We start from the raw sequence: 15,345 nt of genomic DNA, 5'->3' as shown, positions 1-15,345 counted from the left end.
TATTAATTGTAACAACCTTTGCTCTGATCCCACTTTTAAATTATTCTTTTAGTTAAAATTGGCCAGCTGACTGGCGTTTTATCTCTTTGGTTAGTTCCTAGTTAGAAATGAGTGCTGCCCCGCCTGGTGAGACCCAGGGAGAGATGGACATGTCTTCTGGGAGGCTTGTATAGCTTCTGTTTGATTTTGACAGCTGTGCTCACACAGCTTCTTGATCGGCTTGTGGAAGCCAGTGGTGGGTGGGTTTGACTCGGCCTGGGCCTGTGTTTGTTGTCGGGATTCATAACACCGTGCCTGGATCGCAAAGTTGGGAAAATGCTTTGTTAGTGAAATGCACTCCCTGTGTGCCCCGTTTCTCCTCCCCAGGCAGCCGTTAAAGGATGTTTTTGAACTGTTTGAAATTCTGTTTGGGGCATAGGTATTCTGGAGCAGGTGACGCCTAAGATTGACGTCTCTGCTTTCCTCTAAGACTGTGCACGCATTTTCTTCAGACTCTGAAGTCTGGAGTGGACGGATTTGCATGGCTCTGTTTGCCTTAGCTATCAATTTAATATGGAACACGTTTGGGGTTCCCTGAGTTCAGGGTAGCTATAGTAGGTATAGGGAGAGGAGGTGAGGCAGGAGAGAATGGAGCTGCATTCACTGCTGCTGAAGCCCCCTGCTTGGCCTGTGGAGTTCTTTGCTGTGTGGGCTTTCGGACTAGCGGGCTTCCAAATGGGACCGCCCTCGGTATGGGTGGCCTTGTTTGTGGTGAGAATGGGGCATCCGAGGAGCTCTCACGTCAGACTCCTCCAGCGAAGGTGAACCGGAGCGCAGCAGGTGAGTCCCTTGGCTGGGCACAGCCCAACACTAGGGGCTGTATTGGGGGGGAGGAGGGTGTACTGCTGTGAACAGCTGGTTTGCGGAAAGTGGGGTGAGCTGACCGTTTGAAACACTGAGGCACCACGCTGCCCTGAGCACAGAGGGGAAGGGAGGTCGATGAATTCCAGTCTGGGAGACCCCGCAGGGTCCCCACCCTCAATCTCTTTTTAACTGGAGCTGGCTTCATCCCTGAACGGAAGGAACAGTTTTAGTAACACTATAAGGGGGATGGCTTCTTTCTTTCTTTTTTTAATTAACGAGGAAACCAAAACAACTGTGGAGAAGCATCAAGCAGCCATTCGAGGCTGAACAGACACCCGCAACAGACTAGGATTTGAATCCGGGTCTTTAGAATGCTAGGGAACATAATTGAAAAAAAGTCAGTGTAAACTTTAAAAAGTAAAAAGTCTAGAATTATTTGAAAATGCACAAACATGCCCTCCCTCCTGTTGTGTGATTTCTTACTTCAGCAGATACAGCTTGCTTCAAAAGATTGGGGTGTGTGTATGTGTGTGTGTATGTGTGTGTGCACGCTGCATGCATACTATGTGTGTATGTGGAGGTCAGAACACAACACGTGGGAGTCAAGCCCCTTCCTCCACCACGTGGATTCCAGGGGTTGGACTTGGGTTACCAGCCTTGGCAGCAAAGCTCTTGTACCTGCTGAGCCATCTTGCCAGCCCTTAGCAATGTTCTGCTGATTTATGAAGGAACAGCAAGTCAGTCTGCTGGAACTCAATTGTAGCAGTCCAGGCTGGTTTCGAACTTACGCTTCTCTGGACTCTAGAGTGCTGGGCTTACAGAGTTATGCTTGGAGTTTTGGAGGGGAAAGGCCATAACAGGTCAACTTCAGTGAGCATTGGGTAGTGCAAGTGTTGGTTCAAGGCTGCTTCCCTTTGTTCACACCCTTTCCTATTCTGCCTTGAAGCTGATGCTTATTCTCATTGTGTAAAAGATTTATTAATGTATGGCCAGTCTGATTAGATGTATTCTGAGAAACTAGCGTGTGCCCCCTTTCTGCGAGTGCTTGGCATTCCAAGCATAGCTACCCAAATTGGAAAAGCAAGGAAAACTAAAAACCTATTATTATATGTTCACATTCAAGCCTTAACTTTAGTGAAATTACCATAAAGGATACCTTTTTTCTTCTCCTTCTTATTTAGCAAGAATTTATTGATCACCTCTGTGGCATGAGACCCTATTTCATGAAGGAAAATAAATAAATAAAACATGGCCACTGATCTGTACAAGTTCAGACACCCAAACACAAGGCAGCTGTTTAACACTTATAAATGCTATTGCCCGGGACTTTCTATAAATCGTCTAAGTTAATCCTCTTGTTCACTCTGCAAATGGTTGGTGGTACCCCACTTTGCAGATGAGAGACCAGGAACCCAGAAGAGTTTTTGTTCAAGATCACCAGCTCAGCTAGTAATGAGTAAGCTGGCGAAGATGAGAAACAGATCTGTATTTTAAGTTTGCATACTTAACCACTTAAGCCAAGAGGTATAAAAGATGTGGTTCAGGCAGGTGGGATGTGCCACGTGTCTGTGGGGCACTCAAACGGAAGACCAGAGAGGGACCAGAGAGGTGCCTCAGCCTTGAAGAGCACTTGCTCTGTCAGAGGACAGGAATTGGGATGCTAGCCACCCATGTGAGGGGACTCACAGGGGATCTGAAGCTGCCTCTGGCCTCAGTGGGTATATGTATGACACACTAAAATGAAAATAAAATAAAATGGTCTTTAACAACAATAGCAAAGGCCTGATGGTCACACCTTTGATTCCAGCAGGTGGATTTCTATGAGTTCAAGGCCAGCTGTGGCTGCATCTCCACAAATAAATAACAAAACCTCTTGGAAAAAATGAGGAGGATAATTTGATTATGGAGAGAGGTAATCTATAGTGACATTGTGAAGGAAGCCATTTTTGAAGGACATGTAATAATAGTAGATCTCTAGCTGGTATTTTTCCTCCATCCCTAGGTTTGTATATAGATGAATTTCTAAATAGTCTTATTAAATAAGAAACACAGAGCCAAATACAGAGGTAATAGCCAAAGAGATCAGAGCAAGAGCCATGACTACCTTATCTTACTACCTCGGCTGTTGCTTCTCCAGAGAGAGTTTCTTCCTGTCTAACTTGTGTTTTTATTACCTTCCTGTTCTGCCTGGCTCTATGTCCAGCCACATGACTTCCTCGTCATTGCCTGTCTATACAGACCTCCAGGTCTCTATGGTTGGTACTGGGATTAAAGGCTCGTGTCATCACACTTGGCTGTGTCCTTGACCACACAGAGACTCTTCCTGCCATGTGATAGGATTAAGGGCGAGTGCTACCACCACCTGACTCCTGCTTATGACTATGTGACCACACTATATGACCTCTGATCTCCAGGCAAACTTTATTAACATACAAATAAAATCATATTTCAGCACAATTAAACTATCACCACATTTCCCCTTTTATTCTAATAAAAAGAAAAAAGTTCTAACTAATAAAGAAAAACTATATACAATAAGTACAATAACTATATACAATATATACAAGCAATAAATACCTCAACAATGTCTAGTCCATTTGCATTTGACAGGCTCAGAGAAAATATTCCATTATCTCTTCTATTTTGGTGAGTCCAAATGTACCTGATTCACTTTCTGTCCTAACTTATATTACTAGCAGAGAACTATCTTATAATGTCTTTCAAATTTATACACTTACACCTCTTTAGTGAGGTTTTTTTTTAAAAATTCTTAACAAGGAAAACTATGACTACCCAATCATTAACTATAACTATCTAATCTTTAACTCACTATAACTATCTAATTTTCAACTAACTATAATCATAACTATCTAATCTTCAACTCCCTCAGAGACCCAAGAAGGAAATAATATTACCTAATAAAACAAGAAATGCAAACAAGTGACTTCCAAAAAATGTGAGTTGACAGAAACAGCCAGCTGCCTGGACAGTCACCCGAGGTTTCTCCGCAGTGTTGGGACATCTTCTTCAGCCTATAGGCTTAGCGTATCTGACAGACTCATTTGTGAAGGAGGATGTACACAAGGTCTACAGCTCGACCTCACATTGGGTGAGAGCAGTCCATGTACCAGAAACACCTGAATTCCACTAGTGTCCTGTCATGATTCAGAATTTTAAATTCTGGAAATTGTTGATGGTTTTTGGAATTCAGCTGTCCATTCTTCTTGGCTTGTGGGTGGCTTCATCTCGGCATCCCGTTCTCACCTTTGATTCCAGCAGAGGCAGGTGAATCTCTATGAGTTCAGGGCCAGCTGTGGCTGCATCTCCACAAACAAACAGCAAAAACTCTTGGGAAAAAATGAGGAGTTTAGCCGGGCGGCAGTGGCGCACGCCTTTAATCCCAGCACTCGGGAGGCAGAGGCAGGCGGATCTCTGTGAGTTCGAGGCCAGCCTGGTCTACAGAGTGAGTTCCAGGAAAGGCGCAAAACTACACAGACACAGAGAAACCCTGTCTCGAAAACCAAAAAAAAAAAAAAAAAAAAAAAAGGATAATATGATTGTGGAGAGAGGTAATCTATAGTGATACTGTAAAGGAAGTTATTTTTGAAGGACATGTAATAATAGTAAATTTCTAGCTGGTATTTTTCATCCATCCCTAGGTTGGTAGCTGAGGAGTCTATAATAAGATGCAGTTTGTAAGGCAAAGGGTATGGCTTTTTGTTTATTTGTTTACCTGTTACTACCCCCTCCCAGTCTGTCTCTCTCCCCTCCCTGACCCCTCCCCCCAGCCCCTCTCTTTCAGGGTGGTGGTACCCTGCTTCTTTTGCTTTCTCCAGCTCCAAAGAGCTCTATTTGGGGCCATGTGTCCTGATTCCTACTAAGAGTAGGACATCATGGAGGCTTTTTAGGACACAGTAGTTTAGTAGTTTGGATTGAATCCACTTCTAGATTTTTTTTTTTTCCTGAAAGAAATCTATCTGTGGTCCTAGGCATGCCGGCTTTTTTCTCCAGTGTGCCCTTTGCAGTGAATCTCCCCATATTTTATGAAGGAAAATGGAGCGCTCCTCTAACTGGAATCCATTGAGTCTGCGTTCTTAAACCTCCTTCCCTGGTGTTGGGGAAGTAAATGATTCTAATTACCAAGTCACATCTCTTTTTTTCTAAGTCATTTTCTCATTTTGAGTTACATCAAAATTGAAGGATCCAATGGACTTGTGACCTGGTAGAATATTCAGAATAATTGCTTATAATGAGTCACTACTAGAAACGTAATTCTTAGAGGTGCTTGGGGATGTCAGTGTGACCCCTTAGCAGAATACTTTTTTTCTCTACTTGCTTATGTGTGCAAGAAGTCTGAACACTAAGGGAAAAAAAATCAATGGGATTAAAATGGTAATAGAGTCTTTGTTAAACTGCTTCATTCTAGCAAAAGGTAATTTTTTTTCTTTTCTTTTTTTTTCTTTTTCTTTTTTAAGACAAGATTTCTTTGTGTAGCCTCTAATTTTTTTTTTTTTTTTTTTTTAAGATAAGGTCTCACTGTATAGCCTTTATTGTCTTGGAACTTGCTTTGTTGGGCAGGCTGTCCCTACAAACTCAGAAATCTGCCTGCTGCTGCCTCCTGTGTGCCAGAATTAAAGGCGTGCACTGTTACATCCAGCCAATAGTAGAATTTAAAAAAATAGGCATTTTGTTATTTGTGGGGGGGGGGGCACACACGTGTAGATGCAGGTGCCCGTAGAGGCCAAATGAAGGAATCAGACACCAGGAGCTGAAGTTACAGGTGGTTGTGAACCAATGATATGTGATGAGAACCAAACTCTAGTCCCCTGAAAGAGAGACAAGTGCTCTTAACTGGTGAGCTGTCTGTCTAGTTTCCCAAAAGCATAATTTATTCCATTCATTTGTTTTGTTTTGTTTTGTTTTTGATGGTCTCACAATATAGCCTTGGCTAATCAGGAGTTTGCTGTGTAGACCAGGCTATCCTCAGAATAAAAGAGATCTACCTGTCTTTGCCACTTGAATGCTAGGATTAAAGGAGTATATGCCACAACGAGCCCCAAAAGAAAATTCTTAATTGGGTATAATACATGGAACCATTAGGAAAACAGGACCCCGTTTAGCTCATTAAGCACGACTTTCTAGGGATTAGAGAGATGCCTCAGCTGTTAAGAGTGCTTGCTGCTCTTGCAGAGGACACAGGTTTGGTTCCCAGCACCCACATCAGGTGACTCCATACTTCTTGTAACTACAGTTTCAGGGGATCCAATGCCTTCTGGACACCAGCATACATGTAGTGCACATGAACTCTTGCATGTACACATACACACACACATACACACACACACACACACACTTAATTGTAAAAGGATTTTTCTTTGAGCTGGCAGCTCACAAAAAATGACATGTAGACTTATTATTAATTACGAAAGCTTGGCCTATAGCTTAGGCTTGTCCCACTAGCTCTTATAACAAATTGACCCATTTCTGTTCAGCTACATGTTGTCACGTGACTCACGGCTTTTACCTCTCCTCCTGCATGTCTTGTTCCCTCTTCATCCAGCTGGCGACCCTGCCTTTCTTCTTCCCCAAGACCTCTCCGTCCCTAGAAGTCCCACCTAGCCTCATTCTGCCTAGCTATTGGCCATTTAGCTTTATTAAACCAATCACAGTGACACATCTTTACACAGCATAAAGAAATATTCTGCAACAATTGATAAATATTTAAAAAGAACTACTTTCCAGTACAATTTACTTTATATTTAATATTTTGTCAACATTGGTATTATTAGTATGACATGTTATTATTAGCGCTAAATGTAATAAAAATTCAGAAGTTAACTTTTTGTGTGCCTCTCTGTGTGATGTACATGTGTGTTGTATGTGTGTGTATGTGGTGTGTGTGTGTGAAGGCCAAAAGTGGGTGTCAGGTATCCTGCTTGTCTCTCTACCATATTTCTCTGAGAGAGGGTCTCTTTCTGAACCTGGAACTCACCATTTCAGCGATACGCCAGGCATCCCCGGAGGCCAGGCATCCCTGGAGATCTATCTTCTGCTCCACTCCCACCCCCACCCCATCCCCCCGCATGTGCCTCTACCCCTCTGCACTTCCCCTCCCACCAGGGTCCAGGTCATGTAAGCTACAGACAGACTGGCTTTTTACATGGTTGCTGAGGGTCAAACTCAGGTGCTCATGATTGCACAGCAACTGTTCTCGCCTACTGAGCCATCTCCCCAGCCCCAGAAGTTAATTTTATCATCTAGGGAATTATTTTAATTCATGTCTGTATTTGGTCGCAGATAAATATGATAGAGTGATAAAAGATGAATCAGTAAAAAGTCTGTCATCCAAGACCAGCCCAAGACCAGATGGCTTTGTTGCCCTGTGTTATGAAACATTTGAAGAAGAACAAATCATCATCAGTTTTCCTTGTTACTCGATAAAAGAAGATGAAGGAATTCATCTAAACACGTAGGAGGCTAGCACTGTCCTGATAACCAAACCAGGAAACTTTCAAGGAAAAAGCACAACTTTTCATCTTGTATGCACACACTGAGATACATAGCTTTTAAAAATTCTTTGCATGAAAGAATTAGATACCACCACGTTAAAACCTCAGAGAGAGGAGCTTGGACATAGAAATATATGTTGTAAAAGAAAATTTCCAGCTTTCTTTCAACTAAATAGCCTTTTAAAAGTAACCCGTGGGGCTGGAGAGGTGGCTCAGTGGCAGCAGCATTGACTGTTCTTCCCTAAGGACCTGGGTTCAATTCCCAGTGTCTACATGGCAGCCCACAACTCTCTGGAACTCCAGTGCCAGGGTCTCTGACACCATCTTCTGGCCTACATGGGCTATAAACACATGTGGTACATGTATGCTCATGCAGGCAAAATAGCCATACATATAATAAGATGAAGTAATTTGTAAAGTAATCCTTATGCATGTGCTTTGTATACTGTAAAGCAGTGAGCGGCCCAGTGTCCTCCACTGATACAGATGCAGTGAATCCCCCTCCTAGACCGAGAGAACACTGGTTGTGGGTTTGAGAGAAGGCCGCTAGGGAAGGTTTGCTATCTGTTACCCCAAGTTGTACGGTCTCATTTGGGCTTTGGAGGAAATCACCAGAGCCTTGAGAAACTTGGATACCAGCTCTTTCTTCCTATGACACAATTTGCGTCCTCAAATCATGGGGAAAAATAATTGGTATCTGGGTACTTGAGATACTTTCTGATTCCATCCAACCATCCAGAGATCAGGGCTGTCCTTGGGCCCTGAAGGCTGAGGAAAGGGCACCCCACCCTTGCTGGCAGGCTCTCCAGCAAGCCTCCGGAGTGAGCAAGGCTCCCGAGTGCCTTTTTTGTTTTTGAACCTGGCATTCTGAGCTGGAGAGAAGAACGTCTCTAGCTGCCTCTCACTCAGTATGTGTGCCTCTCTGTAGCTGTGGTGAAGGGCAGGGGAAGAGGTACCTTTGTGCCCATCTGCCTCACATCTCCAAGTTGACTGACTGTGCCAGTAAAAATGGAGTGTTGGGCAGTGTTGTGCCGGGACGAGCGAATGGCAAGCAGATGAGCTGTGGACGGACGGCTCTTTTGTGCATTGACGTATTTTCCTAGTAGCTTTCCCTGCCCCTCCCATCTTGTTAATCTCCCCTCTAGCGTGTTAGTAGATGCCCTGTTTGATCTTGCAGTTGACAGGTAGCAAATCGATGTTGAGAAGTCTGTACGTCTACAGCGAGGAGGTAGATGTGCTGAAATTACTGTCTTGGGACTCTGAAGCCAGAAACTCTTCAGAGCAGTAGGGACCCCTTTGTCTGCATGAGCTGACATCAGGAATTTGAACTTCAAATAATTGGCCACTGGATGCAGAAACACTTCTAGTTTCCAGAGCTTGTCTTTTAAAACTTGCTTTTGTTTTACAGTTTACTAAGTCTGTGTTCTGCCAAATGAGTATCTTCGTGGTGATAGAGAAGAGACTTTTCTTGTTGAGCATTTTTGTGTTTGACTGTAATCTGTGGAATTAGAAAAGGCACCTTTTATTTTATTGATTTAGTCTGCTTGGCTGTGTTATCCATGATACTCAGTGAAAAGCTGGTGCAGCTAAGGCGAGGTGACTTTGTACTGCCAGTGTGGCAAGAAAGTGGAAACCGTTCTGACGGCTAGCTCAGGTCTCTTCTTCAATACAGTGTTGCTTCAGATAGGTTGTGCCAGACTAGACGGTTGGCTAACAACCTCAGATTTCTTGTCTGGGAATGGCCACAGTGTTCCTGACTTTATGGCTTAAGTATTAGATGTAGTTGTTTTTTTAATTCAAAGGTTAGGGAAAGGATATGATTAAGTAAACTAAAATTAAACATAAAGATTTATCAATTTGGGTGTGTGTGCATGCTGGAGAGATGTCTCAGCAATTAAAGAACTCTTCAGAGGAGGCAGGTTTAGTTCTGAGCACCCACATGGTGACTCACAACAACCCAAAACTCCAGTTCCAGGGGATATGATTTCCCTCTCCTGGCTTCGGCAGGCACCAGTCATGTGCACGGTGCACATATATACATTCAGACAAAACAGTCATGCATAGAATATAAATAAATATATTTAACTTTACAAATTGATATTTGGAGATATTTAAATGAAATTACTACTATGGCAAAAACCCCCTTTACAGAGACACCCTGTGTCCTTTTACTTTTCCTACAAATAAGTTTTTCTCAGTCACCAAACACGGCTTTATTTTTTCATTTTAATGTCATGTGCTCACCCATTCCAACTCTGAAGGAATAGTAATGGTGCTATTTGAGTAACATCGGAGAGCTGGCTGTGGCTTGACTAGTTAGGAACTGTGTACAAGTCTTTGGTAGTAAAATGAGTGTGTTTTTGTCGTTGAAAATGCATGTGTGCTCACCACCAAGGCATCACAAGAAGGCTAAAGAATTGTCCCCAAATCAAGTCGCTAATAGATCCTGGGCAATTGAGTCTGTTTCTGTCAGCTGCTCCTTCTGACTGAAGGAGGGGGTCACTTACCGAGCACTATTGCCTGTAAGGCCAGCGGGTAAGAAGGGCGGGCATGTGCTAAACAGAGCTGTGTGCCCGGCTTAGCCCAGGCTTGCTCCAACTCTCTTCTCAGACTCACTAATCTTCCCTTAGTCTAACAACCAGTTGTTTGGGGGAAGTCAAGTCACTTTAACCCTCTTCATCTAGTTCCTGCTAACCATTTCTCCTCAAATTTAGTAACTAGGGAGATCTCTCTCTTTCTCTCTCTCTCTCTCTCTCTCTCCCCCCCCCCCCAGTTGACCTTTAATTTCTGTTGACTCACACTGTTTATATGTGGCATTTAAATGGCAGATAGAAAACAATAGTATGTTGTGGTGGGGGAGATTTAAATCTTTGTGGCTGAGCTGATACATTTCAAAGCTGGTTGACTGGGGAGCTATAGGGTTAAAGGCTTGATTTTTTTTTTTTTAGACATTTATTTATTTTGCATGTATGAAAATTTTGCCTGCATGTATGTGTGTGTACCATGTGCCCATGGAGGTCATAAGAGGGTGTCAGGTCCCCTGGAACTGGAGTTGCAGATGGTTGTGAGCCACTGTGTGGGTGCTGGGAACCAAACCCAGGTCTTGCTCTTAACCACTGAGCCATCTCTCCAGCCCCAAAGGCTCACATTTGTGTCTTTAAAATGAAGTGATATCAGTGTCTGCTTTACAAAGCTACTTTGAGGATGACGCGATAAATACCCATGGACTGCTTGCAACAGTGCCTGACACACGGTAAGGACTCGATGCGAGTTACTGTTTGTTAGTTTTCCAGCTCTCTCCATGACTCCACCGCTTAGCACTTAGTGATGAGTAGGCACAGAGATTTGGGTCTCTGCCTGTGGAGATAACCCCCAAGGAATCGCCCTCCAGAAGACGCCCCTGTCTGCCACATGTTGGCTGGTTGTCCCTCCCAGACAGACTGCCTCCTCCCAGTGAGGTGCTTGCTGGAGAAGAGTCACCCCTGGAGCCACACATGTCATTCCCGTCGCTGGTCTCCGCCCTGAGATCAGGACCCAGACTTTAGCAGGAAAGCCCCGCAGAGTGTCTGCTGTGGGCTCCCTCTGCTGGCCCACCTAGCCAGTATGCAAATCAGCAGTGGAATAAGCCTAAAAAGTCAGCTTTAGGTGTTGAGGCATGCTTTATAAGAGGTGCATTTGGAAACGTGTGTGTGTGTGTGTGTGTGTGTGTGTGTGTGTGTGTGTGTGTGTGAGAATGTACATTTCACATGTATATTCTTTCTGCCATTTGCATTTTGAGTTGGGGTGTTCTCACGGGTTTCGGTTTGGGGGAGTTCACTGTGATTTCAGATGGGACCAGTCATGACACATTGACAGCCTTAGTAGCTCTGTTCTCAAGAACTGATAAGAGTTTATATTCCAACATGGTCACGAGTATCCTAGACTCTTATTTTTGGAATCTCTAAGTTTAATTAAAAAAAAAAAAGTCCATGGTATGGAGACTTACGAGTATTCTTCAAAGGTCATAGCTTAGACCCACCCTGGGGCAGTACTGTGCGGAGAGTTTAATATGTGTCAGCTAGTAATATCTCAGGTTTATTGAGTGGCTGATCATTTATTTGGAGTCATACTCTATCAATAAAAGGTGCCACAAATTACCCAGAATTGCATATTATTTCTTTATTTTTGTGTAAGAGTGTGTTTGTGTGTGAGAGCGTGGGCTTGTTCGTACAGACCAGAGGACAACCTTGGGTGTTGTTCCTTGGGAGCAGTGCACCTGGTTTTTGAGACATGGTCTCTCACAGGGACTTGGGGCTTCCCTGTTAGGCTAGACTGGATGGCTGTTGTGCCTCTAGGACCGGGCCTTCCTGTCTCCACCTTCCCAGAGTTGTGATCATCAGTAGCTGCACTATGTATGCTTGGCTTTTTGACGTGGGTTCTGGGACCCCAACTCTGGTCCCCATGCTTGCCTGGCACACACTTGACTGACTGAGCCATTCCCCAGCCCTAAAACTGCACTGACAAGTAATTCTTCGGTGTCTTTGTCTTCCTTCTCTTTCTCTCTCTCCTTCTGTCTTCCATCTTTCCTTTTGTTTTGTTACTAGGATCAAACAACATAAATCGGATAACTGCAAACACGGACAATGGGGAGACTGAAGGAACAACTAAAATTATCGCACCTTCACCAGTGAAAAGGTCGGTGTGTGCAATTGTGTGCTGTCGTAAAAGCCTCCCCCCACCCCCCCCCCGCCTTGTTGGCAAGGTTACGAATCTTTTCGCTTTGGTGACTGAGTAGTTTTTTACCCCGGGTGGCCCAGTGGGTAGCGTCTGAGCCAAAGGATATGTTATTATGTCAGCAAAATACAGACCTGGCCCTCATTGATGTGCCCTTGCTCTCACAGCGTGGTGAAGCCACACCGTATGTGGTCTGCAACCCCTCAGCAGCACGCTGAAAATTCCACGTGGTTTTTAAAGTCAGAATACAATGGTCTAGCTCACGGGGACTGGTGAAGTAAAGGGGGTGATAATGTTACTTTCGTTTAATGGACTGTATTCCTTGCAATGGTGCACTGAGCTGTGGTTCCGGGAAGAGGCTTATAGCTTTCGAGCCTCAGGATTCAAAGATTGCATACGTATAAAGATCTGTCATGGTCCTCGGCGTCACGTTTCCCAAGGGCATTCCCACTGGGAACCTCCTCTTAACGTGCTGCATGGATTGGTTCCTGAAAGATGAGCTCTGTTCTCTGTTAAGGGAGTTCTGGAGTCACTTTTTCCTGTCTCCAATTATGTCTGTGGAGCAGCAGCATCAACGCACAATGAACAGCTTTCAGGAGCTCACTGTGCTTACAGAGGCTGCACCACTTGCATCATGGAGAAGTCCCAGAAGTCAGAGATGTGTGACCTGCAGAGGCGCCTTAGGTCATCCTCCACTCCATCATTCGTTAGTAGATAATGGCCCCTTCATCCAGCCGCACTGTGGTGACTGTGGAATACACCATAGTCCAGAGCTGTGATGGCGTTCGTCGTTCTCTCTCTCTCTCTCTCTCTCTCTCTCTCTCTCTCTCTCTTCTCAAGACAGGGTTTTTTTTGTGTGTAACCTTGGCCTGTCCTGGAACTCACTCTGTAGACCAGGCTGGCCTTGAACTCACAGAAATCCACCTGCCTCTGCCTCCCAGAGTGCTGGGATTAAAGGCGTGCACTACCACTGCCCGACCTATTTTCTTTTCTTTAGTTCTGGAGCCTTCTCCTTATAGATCAACCTTTTGGAATGATGCATTCTTTACCTTTGTATGAAGATTGTATGTTCTTAGCTATATTTCCCTAGTTGACCTCCCAGTCCTGGGTGGAGGCAGCTTCATCTGCATGTACAGGGCACACTCATGACATAGCCAACAGAAGAACAGTACTCTTCCATGAAATTCAGATCCCAGGCCTCTTAGAAGAATTCAGTCCCCTTTGCAACTCATTGCCGCCAACAGTCCTGAAACCAGAGGAGTGGCCGGCTCCCACCCGGGCTGTGAGAAGGAGCGCAGGGAAGGAACACAGTCACCATGCCACCTGGGATTTTGTTATTCATTAACATTTATCTCCTTGCAATTCCTTTTTCATCCCTCTGTTCTCCCCCTCTTTTCTCCTCACTTTTTCTTTCTGACCTAGTAAACACATGCGTTTCATACGACTGTACTGAATCTCTGCTGTGTTTTTTTGCTTTTCCTTGTTTCAAAAGGGAAGCATTTACTTTGGGAATTTGATCTTTGAAATTGTGGTTTTAAATCATTATTAAGCAATATCTTGGGCCTATGTGAAACAGCCTACTGTCTCCTAAGTCTTGGATGTGTATGCATTTGTTGGATGTACCTTCTACAGGTGTGTATTATTCCTGTGTGGAAAGAGCGTCCCAAGACAGAAGTTTGTTTGTTTTGTTTCTGTAACATCCTTGTCATCTCCTCCTTTCCCTCTTGGTTGCTGTTACCAAGAATTCTGCTCCAGCCATATTCTGTGACAACTATCCAGATCCCTCAAAAGGCCAGGATTAGAAGTGGCTTAGCAGCTAAGGAACTCTTTTTCTCTGCAAGCTAAGACTCCAGAGGAAGTGAGCAGTGGCCCTGTGCCCTGCTGCTGATCCCTTCCTCTGTTTGCCGAGGTGTTCCAAAACAGTTTGTTGGGCTTGAGTTATATTTACATTCTTAGGGCAGAAAGCCGATACTAGGTCAGGAAATGGTCTTCAAAAGTCATTCTGATCCGGAAGGATGGAGCCAAGATATCCGGAAGCTGGGCAGAGGTCAGATAGGGTAGCCTGGTCCTGCCCAGGGTTAGCTTTCAGAGTTCTAGAGCCAAAGCTCGAGCCAGGGCATCTGGCCACTGCTGAAGAATGCCAGCCTCATGTCAATGGATGCTCCAGTGTTGTGGTTACTTTTCTGTTGCCATGACAAAACACCATGACTAAGGTAACTTGACTCACAAAGAAACATTTAATTTAGGGCTCATGATTGCAGAGGATTAGAGTCCATGGCAGTCATCATGGCGGCAGGCAGGCAGGCAGGCAGGCGTGGCACAGTAGCTGAGAGGTTGCATCTGATCCATAAACATGAAGCAGAGAGGACTAACTGGGAATAGCACCGGCTTTTGAAACCCCAAGGCACCAGTGACACACCTCCTCTGGCCAGGTCACACCTTCTGATCCTTCCCAAACAGTTCTGCCAACTGGGGACCAAGCACTCAAACACATGAGCCCACGATGACCGTTCCCATTCAGACTTCTACCCAGGTTCTCTTCCTCTTCATTGTGGTGCTTTCTCTATCTGCTAGTTCTTACTGCTGCTTTTCCTGGGAAGGACCATCTCTCCTCTTCCCCTCCATTGGCCCTTCCTTCTCTCCCTCTCTTCCCCAAGCCCCTTCTCACTAGGCAAGTATTGTCTCTTGTAGAACAGACCTCAAATTCAATCAGAAAGCAGTTGGTTAGCCCCATTAACCGCCATTACATTGTTATACCTGTGGGCACATGTCGCCTGGCATGTATTGCAGGGCAGAAAACACCCTGATGGCTTGTCTCCCGCTGCGGCCTGCATAGCAACTTTCAGCACTGTGAAAGGTGGCCAGAAGGGAGAAAGCTTCCGGGTCAGTTCTGGCTTGATTTCTGTATGTTTTACAACTGAATTGTGTTGTTTTCTTCAGCAGTGGGGTCTTATTGTCTAGTTATGGTGGGCAAGCAAGCACAATGCCCGTGGCCTCTGTTGTTTTGGGTGCCTCTGCGCCTCGCTGACGAAATTCATAGGAAGGTTTCCACACCTGATACTGAGATTTTCATCTAATAACCCAAGGAAAGTGGTCATCCATGCGGAATACTCCATTTAAACTCCTTAGAAATAATACACACACACACACACACACACACACACACACACACACACACACACATATATATATCAAACATCATATATATTTATATACAACATATAATGTGCAGGTACACCCTATGTAGACCAGCCTGGTCCTGGGCTCAGAGATCCATTTG

General features: G+C 44.6%; 1 protein-coding gene across 1 annotated transcript in view; it reads left to right on the top strand.

Annotated features, from left to right (window-relative positions):
• Window positions 1-15,345, top strand: part of Epb41l4a (erythrocyte membrane protein band 4.1 like 4A) — a gene marked incomplete at its 5' end in the record, with an annotated part of 121,939 nt that overhangs the window by 73,311 nt on the left and 33,283 nt on the right. Inside the window, one exon of the mRNA XM_028867173.2 lies at window positions 11,936-12,026. Within this exon, the coding sequence (XP_028723006.2) occupies window positions 11,936-12,026 (91 nt within the window). The remainder of the gene's footprint in view (window positions 1-11,935; window positions 12,027-15,345) is intronic.

Source organism: Peromyscus leucopus, chromosome 19, assembly GCF_004664715.2.
Source record: "Peromyscus leucopus breed LL Stock chromosome 19, UCI_PerLeu_2.1, whole genome shotgun sequence".
In the NCBI taxonomy this organism is placed as follows: Eukaryota; Metazoa; Chordata; class Mammalia; order Rodentia; family Cricetidae; genus Peromyscus; species Peromyscus leucopus.
The sequence above is the reverse complement of the archived record's forward strand: the minus strand, read 5'-3'. Positions and strand labels throughout refer to the sequence as shown.